The sequence below is a fragment of the Malaya genurostris genome, chromosome 2 (genome assembly GCF_030247185.1).
Source record: "Malaya genurostris strain Urasoe2022 chromosome 2, Malgen_1.1, whole genome shotgun sequence".
NCBI lineage: Eukaryota > Metazoa > Arthropoda > Insecta > Diptera > Culicidae > Malaya > Malaya genurostris.
In genome coordinates, this window is record NC_080571.1 from 214,512,289 (window position 1) to 214,532,242 (window position 19,954).

Here is a 19,954-nt window from a genome sequence, read left to right on the forward strand (position 1 = left end):
TAGCGATCTAAAACATATTTATACGCGTGAAAGGATAGTAAGTGTCGCTAATGAAGTAGCTGGAAGTACTTGGCACAAGTGATGAGCTTAGATATTCATTACAGAAGTGAACAAAAATTGGATTTTGTAGCAAGTGCATCTAAAAAGGGGTGTTTATTGTAAAATTATTTTATTCGTCGATGGGGGTCATTTAGACTAAGAAGAGGGGATCTTAAAAATCAATTTTCATCTCTGTTTTTTCAGTAAAATAATAGAGGGGCAAGAATTTCAATATCTTGCTAGATAGTACCGAGACATTCAAAGAACTAAAGGAAAATAATCTTTATCTACCTATGAACGAATGTATGTAAGTTTTAGCATAACTACGAAACAACTAAACGTATCGCTACCAAGTTTAGCAAATGTTCCAAAGGCGTGAATCGATACTTTTTGACAATCACAGATACTTCACAGACTTAATTTTGGAACTGGATTTAATTCCTAAATTTACGTTCGGAATTCTGATTTCAACTCTATAATTCTGAAACAAAACTCAGGATATTAATTTTAGATCTGGATTTAATTCCGTTTCATAGTTTAATTTCCTAATTCAGTTTCATTTTTTAATTCCTGACGTTTCAGTTTCAGACTATAATTTCTGAATTCAAGCTCACAATTCAGAACCTGCATGCTCTGAATAATTCTAGAACATATTTCGAATTAAGCTCTTGAATTCAGTTCCAGTTCCTGAATCCTGGTTCAAAATTTAGGTTCTGGTGTAGATAAATAAAAGATAGAGCGAAATAATATCATTGCAAACACCAGATAAATTCAGCAAATTGGTTCTTTTTAAAACCATTAAATATTTCCAAAGGATTAAGGGGGCTCAGAAACTGAATTCTGCAACTGAGGTTTGGACCTAAACCAACCGAAATGAGGTGCTTTTTATGAAGTTACTGTACACCAGAAAGGCAACTACCCGTCATGAGTTTTCCTCTTTGGTACTCGTTGATACCATATATTTCAGAAAACTCTATTTTTTATTATTTAGATAACTAAAAATTTCGTCATATATTGTAGATCATATTTTTGATACCATGTAGCAAAAATTTAATGATAATTAAGTAATGAGACTGTTATTCAACAGACGTTTGAAGCATTTTTATTTATTTGCAGGTACAGAAGCCTGTAATTTTACGCGGCTGAGTGAAAAGCAGAGTGTGTTTTAAAAATATTTAAGTCATTCTTGTAAATTTATGACACATGACAAATTACGTCTTGCATTTCTCATGTACAGGGTGTTCCACGAAAAATTTTGAATTTGAAAATGTAATAATGAAAAAAAATGATTTCAATGAATATACATTTATTTGAACAGTTGATTCAAGAAATTTTTATGAAAAAAAATATCGTTCTAGTGACCCCATCGGCTGGCTTTTCAGTAGTCAATCCGATCCACTCAATTACACTCAATTCCACATTTTCAATTGTTCCTGGATTTAACAATCAACGTAACATTTATCCTTAACCGCTTCCCGAAGAAAACGTTCCAGTGGCGTCAAATCGCAGCTTCTCGGAGGTCACATCACCATTTCTGCTGATTGTTCGATTCTCAAAGATTATTCGCAGATTGTTTCGTTGGCTGTGTGTGCCACACACAGTGTGTAGCGCCGTTCTGGTTAACCAAACTAGTAAGAATTGGTTTTTGCAATGACTGAGCGAAAATATATATAACCTGGCACCATTAAAGAAGGTGACAAGCGATTATAAATACACTCTCCTACTCAATGCTTGATCGTAGAAATAGGTATAAACCGAGAGGACTAGTGTTTGATGGACAGAGAAGATGTTTGGATGTAAGGTATCGGTCGGGTAACGGTCAGGATGTAGACCATGTTCGATGTACGTTGCTACTATGTCTGTTTCGCGTTTTAGAGTGACTAAAACAAGATCAGAGTGGCGAAATGGTAGCGCGTATGCACGGAATGCATAAGAACGCAGGTTCGAGTCCTGTCTCTGAGCGTATCTTTTTCCAAAAATTCATCGTTTCTGTTAGTTTCTCATTCATTTGGCTTCTCCAATATATGTCTCCGTTCAGTCATTGCAAAACTGAACTTAGTTATGGCGGCTTTACGTCAAACTGAAATTAATCAATCGTTAGTAAGAATTATTTTTTTGAGAAAAAACTTGAGTAATTGATTAGAAAACCGATCTATATTTGGCAAAACATCATTTGTCAGGATTCTTTTTTTATTACAGATGATAAAATAACAAAACACAGCCACTACATTCCGCGGCGGATCTCAACTACCTGTTTCCCAAACATCGCAACCGTTTTTTAGTGAACAGGACAATTGTATGGCTATTGATAGGATGTATCGATGCTAAATATTTATCCAGGACGCGTTCCGCATTTAAAACATCTAGCTTATATGTGTATGGAACAAACATTTTAAAGGGTGTACGGATGTAACTTGATCACAAGAAAATATTCGGAAAATTCACCCATTCAACCGATCATCTCCAAACTTTCAGGGAATCAAATCAAAGATATTGTTTAACCATTTTTCCATGTTTTCTTTATTCAATTTCAATACCATATTCAAATGCACGAACTCTCCCCTTAACACTAGTCGTAAGGTATTTGTACAATAATTTGACAAATATTTTTTTATGCGATTAAATCCATTTCTCTTAATATCTTGTTCCCATTTCTTTTTTTAGGATGTTTCCAAAGCAAATGCTTTATGATGGACCAGTAGTTGACCAATTGACCGCAGTTTCGGTGTGTTCGGGGGATTGAAGTCCTTCAGCATGAAGTCATTAGCCTAAACAATCGAAACAACTTTCGAGTAATGACACGAGGCTAAATTCAGCCAGAAAAGCGTTAGACCACTGTGTGACCTAAGAAGTGAAAGTAGACGCTTCCAGTAACATTCCTTTATAAATAGTATACCTATTGATCGTCCTGGTTGTCGCAAAAGAAGTATTCCGCTTTCCACATGAGGAAATCGATTGCCAAATCATGTAGTTTTAGGTAAGTTTTGACATCTTCTTCTTTCCAATGGCTTCAGGGACATCAGACTTATGATGGGCAGTGCAAAACAGGAGTCCCGAAAGCTGCCGAAATTCTGCTTCCACGTACGTCTCGTCATCCATAATGAGGCAATGCTGTGTTGTCAACATCGGTGACTTTTGAACTTCGTACGTGCTTTACGTTTTTTTGCATCTTGCACAAAAGTTTTACTCAAGTGCAATTTTTTAGCCACATCTTTCACAATATTGTTTGGATCCTCTTGAAAGCTTGAACTATCCGCTTGTGATCCTTTTCACTATAAGAAGATTCATTTTCCGGTCAATAGCCAAATGTTCACTGTACTGATTTGAAACACGAGATACCGTAGATGATGCAATTCCCAGCTTCCTGCCGATGCCACGAAGAGAGAGATCCGGATTTTCAGGGAACGTACGCAGAATTATTTTACGTCACCGACTCCATCTTCGCAACGTTTGCAAAACTTTTATTGTCACTTACACAGTGTAAACAAAACACAGTGACTTAATTCCATTCAAAATTTTAATTGAAAATAGTAAATTGAAGAAAAGTTTCAGCGCTTGCGCTTTGAAGGTTGTGCTTTACGAGTCCATACATTCTTGACATCCTTAACCGTCGATTCAGATTGAAAAGAGATACTCCTTCCTCTTTTCTTCGATTGAAATCCCCAACGATAAGCAGAAGTGACGGACACATTTCAAACTACTTGCTCGCACCGGATTTGCTAATTATAATGATGACGTCTATTTTAACGCTTCCAAATTTACTCGGTCTGCCATATCTACTGCCTCCCACAGGACAAACTTTTCCGGTTCGCCGGCCAGCCGCAATCCAAACAGATATCCACATGCACCAGACTAATTTCGCAACGAACTGGCAAGATTGCGATTTGCGATAAACTGATAAGCATTGTCCGGAGATGTGTTGTTTTCCGACCACCAAAGTTGGGTTTGTATCAGTTGTTGCGATGCTCGTCTCATCTTGGTTATTTGTCTATTATCATTGCACTAATCCACTGTGGCAAGACAGTGACAGACAGTTTTCTACATCGTTGGGTGATTACTATTTCATCGTCGATTAATTACATAAAAATTTTCGTTCTGAAAAAAAACAAACAAAGATTAATCAAACCGTGCAGCTTCGAACATGGTTAATCTTCCGACTCCGGCGGGAAATACTTCCTTCAAATCGGTGTGTAATCAGTTCTTCGCAGCAATTATCGGTTAGTCAGTGAGTGCAATTTAAGGATCGAGAATTTGTAGTGTAACTGTTTTTTTTCTATTTCATTTCGAAATCAGTGAACATCATCACACTTGGTCATGGCGCGATAATCGGATGGGTTTCACCGTTTTTACCGTATCTGCAATCCAACGGAACTCATCTGACAACGGGACCGGTGACTATTGAGCAGACTTCCTGGATTGGGTCGACGCTTTGCATCGGAGGATTAATCGGAGCCACAACGTTCGGGCTTCTGGCGGATCGACTGGGCAAGAAACTAGGTCTTCAGTTGATCGCCATCCCGCAGTTGGTTAGTATTACAAGCTAGCTCGGTGTTGTTCGTGCATGATTGTTATGTGACACGTGTTACGTTATTCGGTACACTGACAAGGTACACTGTCAGAGTGAAGCAACTCCAGAAATGTGATCCACACTCCGATTTAAATGAAGCTTTGATCAAATCTTCAATATGACAAACAATTTATTTTTCACGAATGGAAAGATCAATCCGACTCCTGACTGGCTTTTCAGAACGGACGAATAATTTTTTTTTAATTCTTTTTTCGGATTACGGATTCGGATAAAATTGTTCTGAAGAAGAAGTTGTAGAAAATCGGAACTTTTAAAAAAAAGTCTAATACTTTTTGAAGCATTGAAAAGCTAACCGGAAGAAATAAATTAAAATAAAAACGTGTCCTCATTTTTGTACTCAAAACTTTAAGCCCATATTTGTTGTTAATTTGATTAGTTTCATTAAACAGTAGCGATGTTATAGCTGATATAATTGATAGACAATTTTCCTTAGTTCCTGATGTAAAAAATCCATTTAAATAAAAGAATATCCTACAGATAAAAAATAATAAAATTACACTTGGTGCCCTTTCTCCAGCATGTAGTCGTTTTTGACATATTTAGACATGAACTCAGATTTTCGTTGAATTACGTCGATTCAACTGTTTGCGAATGTCTCGCTCATATTGAGCGCTGCCGGTAACGAATGAGTGATCGTTATCAATAGGATGGACTGCATATTGTTTTTGGTGTGAATTTCATTACTGGCAATAAACTTGCATGAAGAAATTTTGAACAACGTCTTTAATGACTGTTTTCATCTCGATACTGTTCCATGGAATAGTCAAATTTCACATCTGCTGTAGAATCGGTTAAAATCGCAATTTTATGCTTCTTTTAAGGTGTCTAGGGTTATCAACGAACGAAAAGAAAAAGAAAACTGACTGTTATTAAAACTGTTACTTTTCGAATATTGATGAAAAATATTGGTGAAAAAAAACTTTAGGCTTAGTAATCGTTATCCAATCATAAAACACACCTCTCGAACAAAAATTCTGCATGATTTAAATGAAAGGGGGCTTTCATATCAATAAAATTACTAGATTTTAACATGTTCCAAGAGCATGAAATTGCCAACGAACACAAATAGACAGTTCATTGCTCCCGGCTTGATTTCGTTTTAAAGAATACACTCAAAAAAACTCAAGAAAACAAACATCATATTGAGATTTTGCAAATACTTTTGTAATCAATCACGAAATTGTAATTGTTTTTAAATTACTTGAAAAATCGTATTATTTAAAATATTTAGGTAAATCGATACAACTTTTTGTTTCCATATCTATGAAAAAAATTAACTAGGTTGTTAAGCAAGGTAATTTTTTTTGGCTTTCATTAGATGACATCTGGAACACGATGTATGATCGAATTTATTTTTCGGTTTACACTAGCCCTTGGAATGCTATTCTAACAATAACAAAATTAAACATTTAGGAATACATCAAGATGTAACCATACCAAACATTACTTTTTTTTTTGCTAGGATCGTTTTTATCGTGTCAACATACACTCTTTGGCAATTCTTCACACGATTCAATCAATGCCATAAAAAAAGACGGGTATCATATCAGCAACAAAATACAGGCATGGTTCATCGAACATAGAATGAACACCAGTGCCAGTGAAAATATCTCTCGGTGGCTCATCTGTGCATCACGGGCTAGCATCCTGCTATGGGGATTCACCCTGAAGCAACAGACGGTCGTTCATTCTCGTTTTGCGATCTGATTCTATACGGGCAGCGGATAATTGCGAAAGAATTATTTTACTGTTGCCGCTTATTCTAGCTATGTGCATATAACCTTTGTATAAGTTGTGTCTATGAAAACGTCTGTGAAAGCTCCATACAAGGGTTTTGAAATATTGTAACCTAGTAGGAGAATCATCAAGTCGAATCATCGATTCCGTTTTCTGCGATAATTGTCAACTTTCGATTCATTGATAGTAAATTCCACACAGCGCCGATCATTGCAAAACTGTATATATTTTGGTAGCACCATCTACCAGATTGAAGATGTTGTATACAATGTAGAGAAATATCGAGCTGCTCTCTGTCAAATTATCGGTCATTACCACCACTGGACCTCGGAACACAATTTGCTCCGTATTCGGAATTCGATTGAGCCAATACCTCCCAAAGGCCAAGATTCAAATAATTTGCACACACACACACATGCACACACAGAATCAATCTACCGTTGTATGGTCAGGGCCGCCGAGATGAGGGAAGGAAGGAGTGAATCCCTCAGGGGGGCCGGAAATTAGAAGATTTAAAAATGTTTCTTATTGTTCATAATCAAACCATACCTTGGAAAAAAAAATTCTCGTTCAATCATCCAAGAAGTCATTTTTTTGCTCACTAAATGAAGTAGACCCGTTTTTTTATTTCTGTCGGTGGCACACCAGTCTAATGTAACGGGGTCGTACCAAACTTGGCTCAGGTAAAAAAAGATTCAAATAGCCTTATTCTACAATTAGACGATTGATATTTCCAAAATTCAAAATATGTTTTTTTCAAGAAATTTTGTTTAAAGATAGAAATTATTACAAAATAAGTTGGAGAAAACTATGCTTTTATATGCTGTATAAGGGGGACCGTTTTATAAGTTGTGTCTATGAATATGTCTGTAAATGTTCCGCACAAGAGTTTCGAAATGATTGAACATAGTATAAGAACCATTATCGATTCGATGTTCTGCGATAATTCTCAACCTGCGATTCTGTTTTGGTAAGTTCTGCACTGCCCCGATCATTGCAAAAATGTATCTATTTTAGCAAGGGTTATGACATACTCAGAATCAGTGGCGTCTCGTGGCAAAATTTACGGTTTGTGCACTGTTTTTATCAGATGTAAAAATCGTTGGAAGTGAAGAGTGAAGATTGAGTAATGGATTTAAAAAAAAACGTAAGCCGCTTTCGGTAAAATTATCAGCAATCACCAAAATTGTTTTTTTATCAAACATAAGGCTTAGCCCGTTAATTATCTTTTAAAATGTGAATTCTCATTTTAAGTAGCTCTCGTTTCTCAATGCCTGTTTTTCACCTTTCCAATAATCTATTACAAAATATATCTCATTATCACTTGATTCTGAAGGTTCAAAGTGACATCGGGTTAGAAAACTGAAGTTGTGAGTTTTAAATGCAATACATTTCTATAATAACGCATTTTCTGATCATGAATGATTGTCATGGGTGAAGACTTACTGATGTCGATTAGGATCCTTTTGATATTATAAAATCATGAACAATTATCGTGACTTCAAGAAAAGGTAAAATAATTGGCTTCATGATTTTTTTAATCGTGACAAAAGTGACAGATTTTTTTTCGTATAGGCACATTGATCCTTGTTACTCTAATATTTACCTGGCGCAGATTTACATTTTCAGACCATGTATGTGGATCTATATGAGTTTGTACATGTTAAACTACTTTCTTAAAACTATTCCGCTTCTACCCAGAAATACTTTTGCATCTGTAATATTTTTTTTACAACTGAAACAATTTGGAAAAACTGGCACAAAGTAACGGGAAATGTAGCAGACGACATTTACGGGAATGGAGATGGTAATCAGATACAATACATTAGTTTTTAAAATTAATGGAATATATAACCATCCCAAATGTTGTACAGTACAGGAATATGTAACCATCCCAAATGTTGTACAGTCCACAGTGACACTTTTTTTACTTCTTACCTTTCTCGCATAAAAAAGGCACAAATCTACAAATAACTAGGGGAACATACCACTTGAGACAATTAGTTCTGATTCGGATTCAAGTTAGTCGAGTAGAACAATGTGTTTGTGGCAAAAAATATTACTACGTTTTCTCGGAGATGGTTTCAGCAATTTGCACAAACTTAGGTTAAAATTAAAGGGCTTGTGGTTCCATACGGAATTTCTAAATTTCATCCGGATCCGAGTTCCAGCTCCTGAATTACATGATGATAAATGTTTAAAAATTCAACCCATCCTTCTAAGTACGATGTCAAAGTCATACAAAATCTTCTTGTTTTGACTAAAAACTGATAGAGTTTGTGAATAATATTAGTTTATGCCAGAGGAGAGTTGTCATCACTGGGAGTACGATGCGATGCCTAAGTACTGCTCTCAAAAAAGTCTAACTTCAATGTGTATCAAACAACTAAAAGTAGAAAAGTTGGTCGAAACCAAGTGGAGAGTCGCTTAACACAAACTATATTGTGCCTCTAAAAAACACGTGATATACTGTGAGGCTAAGTGTGCCACTCTGCGCCCCATAAAACAGCTGGAAACACTGTTTTGACACAGCTAGCTTATGTCAAAATATCGAAATTTAATTTGTTGGCAATATCTTCTTCATCTATTGTAAGCTTTGCAGTAAAAAAAAAACTGTTTTAATCCACCTAGTGGTGTAATGATGCCTTTCTTATATCAATCATATTATCATATATAATACTGTGGTATTCTTCAAAATAATTTTCTTCGATTCTTAAAAAAATAACCGAAATCGGTTTGTTTGACCGTCTACTGATAAAAATTATCAATTGGAGAAGATTTGAGGTCGATTTTGAAATTTTTTCAAGGGTTTTCCCCATTTTCAGTGATTAACATTTTTTAACAATTTTTAACTCACTTTACCCTATATTTCCGGATCCGGAAGTCGGATCCGCATGAAATTCAGGAATTACGTACCACAGGACCTTTGATTTGAGCATAAGTTTGTGAAAATCGGTTGCGCCATCTATGAGAAAAGTTAGAACACATATTTTCTTTTTTTTGCACATTTTACCCCACAACTCCCGAACCGGAGGTCGGATCCATAAGTGATTGCATAACCTTTCTATATGAGAGAGGCAAAAATAATTGACAGTGCAGCTGTGTGTTGTGAAATGTCTTAAAAGTGTTATTTATTTAATAATGCTAATTCGCGAAATTAAAAAAAAAATGTTCAAGCGACGAAAACTGCCAAATTTCCGCATAAAATTAAACGATGTTAACCGATCGAAGCGCCATCTGTATATCATTGTCGGTGTTTTCAGATTTATTTTATCACATTTACAAGACAATCGTGTGATTCAAGCTGAAAATCTAAAATTATTCAGCATCAAATCCATCCGCGAGTGTTTATTTCATTTAAATTTTTTTAGTCATCTCACGTTGTTTACAGCAATGCGAATAGTAGAAACAGGATACTGGTGAGATCATTCCTTAGAGACATTTCATATTTTTCTTATTTACAACATCTTATTATATTTCTGTATAAAATGTTCAAAACGACGCATGTAACAATGAGAGATTCTCTTTGTTTACTTTCTCTTTCGATTATTGCGAAATATCCCTGCTTTTTTCGGTAATTTCTCCAGAGCAGATTAAAAGATGATAGCTTGAGTTATTATTATCGGTAAATGATTGGAGAAAAGGATTGCTAAGAGTGCCGTAATAATCAAAAGAGAAAGTAAACAAAGAGAATCTCTCATTGTTACATACGTCGTTTTGAACATTTTATACAGATTTCTCCTTACTAAAAATCGGGCTAGAATAAACTCCGTCGATAGTTCGGGAACGTTTCCTCTCTTTTAGTAGGAAGCACGAATGTATAAAACGAACATGCACGATGTATACCAGCAGCAAAGAATGTATTAGTATATTTGGGTTCTCTACGATTATTTCTTATTCATTTTCACCCTTCTCTCTTTCGTGCTATACGAACCGACTTTGAATACAATAGTTCGACTTATTTCGTTTGATCAGAGATGGCTCAACCGATCTGAGAACTGTTTCATTTCGTTAGTAGATGAACCAGTAAACTTGTTTGTTTTTTTTTGTCAAGGATTAAGGAAAATTATTTTGAAGAATACTACCATATTATATATGAACATATGAGTGGTATAAGAAAGGCATTTTTACACCACTAGTTGTAGGGTTGAAACAAGTTTTTTAGTTAGTGTCGACTTTGGTTTTCATTAATTTTTCCAAAAATTTTCATTTTTCACCGATGCACATTAAAATGGCATAATTTAGTTTAGCATCAATCCTACTTCTCTGTTTATACAATTTATGTTTGACCTTTATTAAAAACAATATCAATTGTCCTTAGTCGACTATCGACTATTCTGCATTTCTCTACCTTAAAAATAATGCAGCAATATAGTAATTTTCGATTTGTTTTACTAACGTTTTCATTAAAAAAACATTTGAATATATTTCTAAAGTTGTAAGTTTTCGCTAGTTGACAACCCTATGCACATTGAAAATGCGTTGATCTTACAATTTTAAACCTATATTGTCTTTCCTTTTAAATCAGTTGGTGTTTTTTTTTTCAAATTGGCAATTTTACCCTGTGCGTTCAGAAAATACTTTACCTTAGTTTTTTTTTGTCACTATTAGCTTCCCTTTTCATCTCTAGAATTTGTTTCGTTTCTTTTTTGAAAAGTTGTTTATTTTCACTGGTTGACAACTCCATATACCTTTAAAGTAGAAAAATCTAACAGTTTTCTATTGTCTTGCTTTTTCATTCAATTTTTTTTGCCTTTCTCACACAGAAAGATTATACAATCACTGTGAAAACCGACTTTTGAACCGAGACCCGGAGAGCCGAATGTTATATACCATTCTACTCAGCTCGACGAACTGAACAAATGCTGTGTGTGTATGTGTGTGTGTGAATGTATGTATGTATGTATGTGTGTGTGTGTGACAAATAATGTCACTCGATTTTCTCAAAGATGGCTGAACCGATTTTCACAAACTTAGATTCAAATGATAGGTCTTACGGTCCCACAGATCACTGTTGAATTTTATCCCGATCCGACTTCCGGTTCCGGAATTACAAGACAATATGTGCAAATCTATGAGAAAATGCGCATCCAATTTTCTCAGAAATTTCTTAACCGATTCTTACAAACTAAGATGCAAATGAAAGGTCTTGAAATTGTTTAAAACAGTCCCCGGGAAGATGATCCAGATCCGATGTCCGGTTCCGAAATTACAGTGCGATTAGTAAAAATTTTCAATTTCATTTATCTTAAAAGACACTGTGCAATTTCATCCAGACTCGACTTCCGGGTCCGAGATTATAGGACAATAAGCATCAAAAACTTTCAAACTGTCATACCAAATTATGCAAAATCGGTACGCTTCGGTATGTGGTGGTACGGAAGAAGAAGAAAACGAACCCGCCTAGCACACAGTGTGCTTTGTTCAATTTTTAATAGTGTGCTGGGTTGCCACATTTAAATCTATATTAACTTGACATAGCTGTTTACAAATCGAAAAGGTGATGTTAGTTTTACCAAAGAAAGTTTTTAATTTTATTCAAGTTTGAAAAAAAAATCTTGTCAGAACATAAGTAAAAACGCCGTTATGAATTTCTTCATGAAAGAAAAAAAACAATCTCAGCCCATTCTGTTGATGACGATAATTCGTCCGTTGCATTTATCGCCCAGTACGAGCAAAACAGTCACCTCTACATTCATGTCGGCGCTAGTTCATGACTGTCATAGATGAAATTCGCGGGACATTTTTATATGACTGCCAACATGAAGGTTTCCAAAACACGGTATTCAATCAAAGCATTACTATTTCAGGTGCCAGCTTAGGAATTACGCTTAGAATTATCACGTGAGGGAACCGTTTCAAGCATTGCTCACAAACCATATGAATGCACAGTCTAAATTATTTGTGTTATTTCTCTGACAACACATTTAAAATCGTTCTTTATACATAGACTGTAAATAAGATCTGAAATATCTATTACGGTACTCATAAGTAGAAGCTGAAATATTTACAGCGGACGATTGAATGGAAATTGCTGCCTCGTGTGGAATTCCGCTACGTTTACAGATACGATAAGTCTTTACTTCCAAAGTGACAGTTCCTGCCGGATGACAATGCCGCTGAAGAAACTTTTCTTTATCGGTTTGAGTGAAGTGTACCTCGTTGGTAAACAGTACCGATTTCGCTCAGCGCACTAAAATACAATACATACGTATACATCTTCTATAACATTCACTATATAAAACTAAAGAATTTCGTATCGTATTGGATCACGTCACGTGTTTCGCTCACTGTGGTTTCGTCTTATGATCGAAACACGACAATTGTCCCCGTTTCTCGGCACCGTATTTTGATTCATTCTGCTAACCCTCAAGGTTTATCTTTTCCACAGGGATTTTGGCTATGCATTTTTTTCGGCACCAACGTCTATCATCTTTACCTGGGTCGCATTCTTGCCGGCTGTGGAGGAGGAGGAATTCTACGGGCTATTCCACTCTATATTGCGGATATTGCCGATTGCAATCTACGCGGAATGCTAGGATCTGTGCTGGTCATTACGCTTAACGTTGGGATCCTACTAGGATTCGTATTGGGAAACTTCCTATCCTACTTTACCGTACCGGTGGTTATGCTAAGCGCCCCGATGTTGTTCCTGGTCGCAACCTGCTTCCTGCCAGAAACACCGTACTGTCTACTGAAAAAGAATCGATACGACAAAGCCGAGCGATCACTGATGTTTTATCGAGGTATTCAGGGACATTTCCAAAAATCGATTGAATTTCACAACGAACTCGAACAGTTGCAACACTTTGTTCGCACTGAAAAGGAATCATTGCTTCAAAACCGACTAAACTGGAAAGATTTTTGTGAGTTTTGAAAAAAAAAATACTACTTTAATTCTATGATAGCTGGTTCTTTTTCTTTACAGGCACGAAGCAAGCCCGAAAGGGATTAGGAATAGGAGTTTTTCTAATGATATTGAATCAGTTTAGTGGAGCGCTGGCGATCATCACCTATGCGGCATCAATTTTCGAAGAGTCTGGATCAGATCTGTCTCCGAAAATGTCATCGATTATTGTCGCATTGATTCAACTGGTCGGAACAATTGTATCCTTTACTCTAGTAGACAATCTGGGTCGCAAAATTCTGCTACTCATCTCAACAGCAGGTACCGCAATAGGATTATTTTCTACGGGTCTTTTCTCTTATCTGCAGCACAGCGGTTATGATCTGAGTCAGCTGGGATCACTACCAATCATTAGTTTATCAGTCACGATTCTGCTTTCGTCGATTGGCATCCTTACGCTTCCGTTTGTGATACTAGCCGAGGTGTTGCCACAAAAAGTAATTACTGCATCACAACTGCTACATAAAGGACTGATTTTATTTTTGTTTTTATTTCCACCAGATCAGAAACGTTGGCAGCACTATCAGTATTTTAATGGTATCATCAAGTGCTTTTGTCGTACTTAAGGTAGATATTTTTACATTCGTGTATACTAATTTCATAATTGGTGTATGATTTCGATTGCAGCTTTTCCCTATTATGATGGATCGTATTCAATTGTACGGGACTATGTGGGTGCTGTCGTCAGTCTGCTTTCTAGCAGTTTTCTTCATACTTTTGGTGATACCAGAAACCAAGGGAAAAAATTTAATGATCATTGAAAACCGAAAAGATATTACATAAACACAGCTAAACAGCTGTTTTTGTTGTTCAGTGTGACTCTTTTTTTTTATTTTTTTTTAGTATTTATATTTTATCAGTAAATGCTGGACTTTTACAAAAAAAAATTGGTTCTACATAGGAAAGAATAATTTTTGCAATTAATTTGTGTTCAGGACACCTACAGCGTTTTATATCTGTGTGTTTTATAAATTTGCGTAAAATGTATTAACTGAAATATATGATTCTTGTCAAGGATTTAATCAATATATTCTAATCTGCCGCTCATTATTTTGTATTTTTTACTAAGTTCGGATAATTAAAAGTTCAATGGTAAATACCAAGTATCAGAAAGGGATTCGAATTAGCAAGTACAGCTCAAAACATTAATTAAGGTAGCTTTGAATAAGCACCTAACAAAAAAACCTGTTTTAATCCACCTAGTGGTGTAATGATGCCTTTCTCATGTACATATAATATTGTGGTATTCTATTCAAAAATTTTCTCTTCGATTTTTGAAAGAAACCAAGTGATTGTTTATGCATAACATACAGAATAAAACAGTGCTTTGATTGGGTAAGCCATCCTTAAGAGAACGAAATGGGTTCACTATTATATGCACTTCCGGCACCGGAACCCGAGAACCGGTATAATCGAAGTCGGTTCGTACGGCCACCAACTAACATGACACACAAACTCTTCTAGTACGCACCCTATAACTCCGGATTCGGAAGTCGGATCCGGATGAAATTCAGGAATTCCGTATGGGACCGGAAGACCTTTCATTTAAATATTAGTTTCTGGAAATCGGTCAAACCATCGCCGAGAAAAGTGAGTGAGATCCATTTTGGTATATATTACCACTATTTCCGGTACTTTCGGAACCGGATACCGGGAACAAGGATAGCCAGAATCGGTTTGTTTAGTTGCCTACTGATAATGACTATCGATTTGTGTAGTTTTGAGACCAGTTTTGAAAAATTTTCACGTTTTTTGCCTCGCCGGTTTAAGTGACGGTGTACAATATTGAACACACTTTACCTTATAATTCCGGAACCGGAAGTCGGATCCGGATGAAATTCAGGAATTCCTTATGGGACCACGAGACCTTTCATTTGAATCCTAGTTTGTCAAAATCGGTTCAGCCATCTCCGAGAAAACCTAGTGAGATTATTTGACACATACACACATGCACACACATACACACACATACATACACACACACACAGACATTGCTCAGCTCGATGAACTGAGTCGAATGGTATATGACATTGGGCCCTCCGGGCCAATTTTCACTAGTCGGTTTTTCAAGTGATTGCACAACCTTTCTATATGCGAAAGGCAAAAACAGACAAAAAGGGACTCACGAAAGATGTCATATACAATTGATGAGCTGCTTATAACATATTATGAGTAGATTATTAGCGAAAGCTGATTCCTAATAACTCTTTCAGAGATACCCACTTTAATTTTATAGCAGAAATCTGAAATTAGAATTGATGCAAGTATGCATGCACGAAAGATTTCACGTGAATTAGTCATACCAGTCTAGTTTCTTAAAACCTATAGTAAACTGGTTGTTTGAGACTTGGTTCCACGCATAATACCGAGCTATCAATTGTGACAGGACTTGAGGATCAAGAGTAAACCAAGTTGTTTAAAAGATATTTTTTATTTGCGTACAAGCTTTACGTGGCCGATTGAGCCGATTTTTTAAATAATTTTTTTTTAGTTGGATCTCGTTATCACCCTGTTTAAAGGGGGAGAGGAGCTTCCATTTCCCTCCTGCGAGGATTGAGGTGCACTTCGTTCGTGGTTCGTCTCGTCATCCATTGCCGCATCGATGGTATTGTTGTCTTCTTTTCGTTGCTAGTTGTTGTACATTGGTTGCAATCGCTGGTTGGTTGGAGGGTAAGTTGTTAACTGCAGCCGGTGTACTTTGTTCTATAGAGGATACTGATGATTTCGTTGGAGGGGATGCTTCATTGTTGTTGGCGGCTGTCACAGGTGTACTGGGGTTGCTTGGGGTTGGTGTGAAGGAAGCACTGTTATCCTTTGGTGTGGTTGTCTCCTTGTTCAGTTTATCACATGGTTTACCGTAGTGGACAGCTTTTTGGTAATATTGACATGTGGGCATCTGATTGTCATATGCAACAAGTTATTTGCACGAAATTCTTGTATCCTGACCGAAAGTCACATAAGAAGGTAGCGTAATGAACGTACGCCATTTAGAATACCGGGGAAAAAGTTCTTCCACTTTTCTTTTTCGATAGAGAGAATCTCTCCGTATTAGGACATAGTTTTGCGAATATAAGGATCGATGACGCTTGAGGGAAGATCATGTACACGCACTTCTATAGCACTATCTTTCATATATACTGGAATGTTGTACTTAATGTTCTTGTGCTCCACATAGTGGACATTGTTATTGTCTTTTGCGAATTGAATTGCATCCAACTCTAAAACAGGATGTAAACAACATTATTCGTCTTATTGCATTGACGTAAATGCACAAGTTTAATGTCAAGATGCATTTGCTCCTTAAGCAAACCTTCAAGTTCTCGTATCGAAGGTCGAATTTTGCACTGCCTGAAGTCAACAACAATTGTATTCTTTCGTGTCGGCGGCAGCTTTTGTTCGTTTGGTTCACTCATTTCGAGGTCGTTCTATTGTTCACTACACAATACTGTACTTGGTTTCTTCTGTCCCGAACGTAGGCGGTTTTGTTTTATGGACTGACTTGGATGAGATGTAAAACCGAACTGAGTAAACCAAGTTAACTTGTGTTGGTAATTTGTGTATTACGTACATTTTATATGGTACGTATGTCATAGATCTATGTATGCATATATACAGTGCAACCAGTTTATCAAAGTGACTTGCACGATTGTTTCAAACAATCTTTTTTAACAATAATATATTCTCGAATGAATGATAAGCCTAACTTTTTGGATAAAATATCAGTTTTAATCAATTTTTCACCAACGTTTGATGGAAAATTGTTTACATTTTATGAATGTAGATTTTATTTTCCCAATAACAAAGTTAGCAACACTGCTTCAATGCATTTGGGTTAGATTGCGCTACACAAAATAAACAAAAGTAAATATTTTCTGTTGCAAAAGCAGTTTTCCGGAAAAATAAATAGTGTCACGACAACCAGTGCTGTAGTTGCGGTTAGTCACAGTTAGTCAGTGACTAACCAGTTCATAAAACTTCAACTTCGTTAGGTATGATTCCAGGACGCGTTAGGTATGATTCCAGGGCGCAGAATCACGGTAAGAGAATTAAAAAGGGCTCCCATATCAATAATTCTAGGGTGCAGGGTGGAAGTATTTTTAAATACATTAAATGATTCTGCTGAGGGCGCGAATCATTATCTATTTTCAAACAAAAAATCTTGAAAGCCTGATTTGAAAGAGCGCCCTAGGAATGATTCAAGCGCGCCGAATCACGGTAGGAGAGTTGATAAGGGCGCCCTTAAAATTAATTCCAGGGCGTATGGTAGATAAATTTTCAAACACTTTACATTGTTTGTTTTGTTTGGATTATAGAGGTTTAAACCTTAAGGTCATTTGCCTCTTCGGGTAAGAAAAACTTTCTGACCCTATGTGCGGGTTTGGGAATGGAACCCAGGCGGGCTGCGTGAAAGGCATCGACTTACCCACAACACTATACCCGTTCCCACACCTTATATAATTCTACTGAGGGCGCGAATCATTATTTATTTTCAAGCTAAATAAAAAACATATGTAAGGAGTGCCTTAGGATTGATATCAGGGTGCAAAACGAATTTTGTTTACCTAATACTGCAAAGCTTTCGAAAGCATGCATGGAGCGCAAATTTTGTCGTGAATACGACTTACTTTATTATGGGGTGCTTTTTCAAAATTTACTCTCTGAGAGAGTGATAAGTTTTTGATCGTAAATATCTATTGTTGTATCTATCGGATCAACATAATTTTTGCTACACGCCATCGAAAATATGATCACAATTTTATGATAAAATTTTCAGTTGTTTGACATAATCTCAAATAATCCAAATGAAATTTTTTGAATGTTTGGTATAAACGAGTATCAAAGAGGATAATTCATAAGGCGCGTTTGCCGTGCTCGTATTTTTAAAGCTCATAGCTCAGTGATCTGTAACAGGATTTATATAATCTAACTACCAATAGAATCGAAATTTTTCAACTTAAGCGTGCATAGAAAAAGTATTGAAGTATTTCAATAGTACACTATTGAAAAAACCTGTCTCATTTGACCCATGTCAACACCAGCCAATCAGAACGCGTTATGAGGAAGAGAACAAAATATCTGCTGCTGTACAACAAATCGTTCGAGAAAAATGTTCCGAACAGTGTTTAATATCATAGTGAGTTCCACAATTTGGTCCTTCAGAAAGGCAGGAATGAATCATGTACAGCATCCTGATAGTTTCTTTCAATGAAATAAAATAATCTAAATTAAAATTCTATATGCTGCTATTTTCATAGCCGTTAGTACCGCCCATTATTGAAAAAGCTACAGACGAAATCACGTAAAAAGAAACCTCGTAACAAAAATTGGATTAGTTTGGATTCTATCGCCACTGTGAGCAGATGTGTTTTGTGTCGTTTGCAAAGCTAGTTTCGCTTCCGACAAGAGCGATTACAGCACAGCTGCCAGTCATTTACAACGGTGGAGAGCATTACACAAAATCAGCCGTTCTAATGACTCTAAAAGTTTTCTAAAGAACTATTAGGATTTGTTGTTCGCAAATCGAAGGTAGTTATCCTCAGTTAGTATAATTCATACAATTGATCAATTAATTGACATTCGGAAGTGTTAAGGAACATGTCAGTTGTTTTCGTATTCACGACATCCATTTATGTCTCTGACATTGCCCACCCGCCTTTTTTATTTTTGAGTTATATAAATAGATTCTCGGAAGGAAGCTTTGAGCAGTGCTGCCTTAACAACAATTTTTATAACATTTATTATATTCAAACATAAAATATACTACCATTTATAACTGTCTGTAATCTTCATCAACAGCTTTTGTTATAGTTTCAAATTAACTCTATTGAAAAATTGGACAATAATGAAGTTTTGAGCAAGAAATGATGAAGTTCAATAATTTTGAACAAGGTGAATTTTTTTGAATACTGGCATCTTTTCTTCAAACTCGGCCTTGTTTAGTGAAGATCGGTATAGTAGAATTAATTACCACATGAATTCAACTGTTGGCGATTCCATTAGTATTTTCCTATTTATTATATGCATCTGAGATAAGACTTTGTGAGATTTTTATTTTAATTGAATACCGACTCAATACATAGTGAGGTAGTTCACCTTTCGATAACACTCACAAAAGCATTAAATTCACTTGTGAAGAAGCAAATAACAGCAGACTTCTTAGACATTCTCATCACAAGGAATACGGGAAACCTATCCTTTTTAATATATAGAAAGCCAACCAATACAGAAAATATTATACGTTATACTTCTAATCATTCTCATTAGCTTGAAATGTCAGTTTTTCCTCATATGATTCATTGAATGCTTAAACTTGCCCATGGAGAAAATGCGGTAAGAAACGAGAAATAATTCATTCTCGATATTGGGAAGCTCAGTGGATATTTGGAGCAATCAATTCAAACAGTTTTTGATAAAAAGAAAAACTGTTGAAAAAAACAATCACTTACTACTTTAACCCAACCATCAGAATTCAAAAAGAGTTTCAGTAGGTGAAATTAGATAAGGTTTTCATTCCAAGTCCAAAATTGGGAAATATGTAGCTGAAAGTGTAAGAATATATGTAAATATATAAATATTCCAAGTTATTATTTATTTATATGTAACATAGAAAAATGAGTTATCTTGTAAGATGTAAAATAATTCACCTGTATTAGTACAACAGATATAGCACCGCACTTTCCTCC

At 35.9% G+C, this 19,954-nt stretch overlaps 1 protein-coding gene across 1 annotated transcript in view; it reads left to right on the forward strand.

Annotated features, from left to right (window-relative positions):
- LOC131429122 (uncharacterized) overlaps positions 1–14,219 on the forward strand; it is a 58,346-nt gene extending 44,127 nt beyond the window's left edge. The window contains exons 9-13 of the mRNA XM_058593169.1: positions 4,333–4,565; positions 12,756–13,230; positions 13,293–13,708; positions 13,773–13,838; positions 13,899–14,219. Of these exons, the coding sequence (XP_058449152.1) occupies positions 4,333–4,565; positions 12,756–13,230; positions 13,293–13,708; positions 13,773–13,838; positions 13,899–14,054 (1,346 nt within the window). The 3' untranslated portion in view covers positions 14,055–14,219. The remainder of the gene's footprint in view (positions 1–4,332; positions 4,566–12,755; positions 13,231–13,292; positions 13,709–13,772; positions 13,839–13,898) is intronic.
- Positions 14,220–19,954: the final 5,735 nt, after the last annotated feature.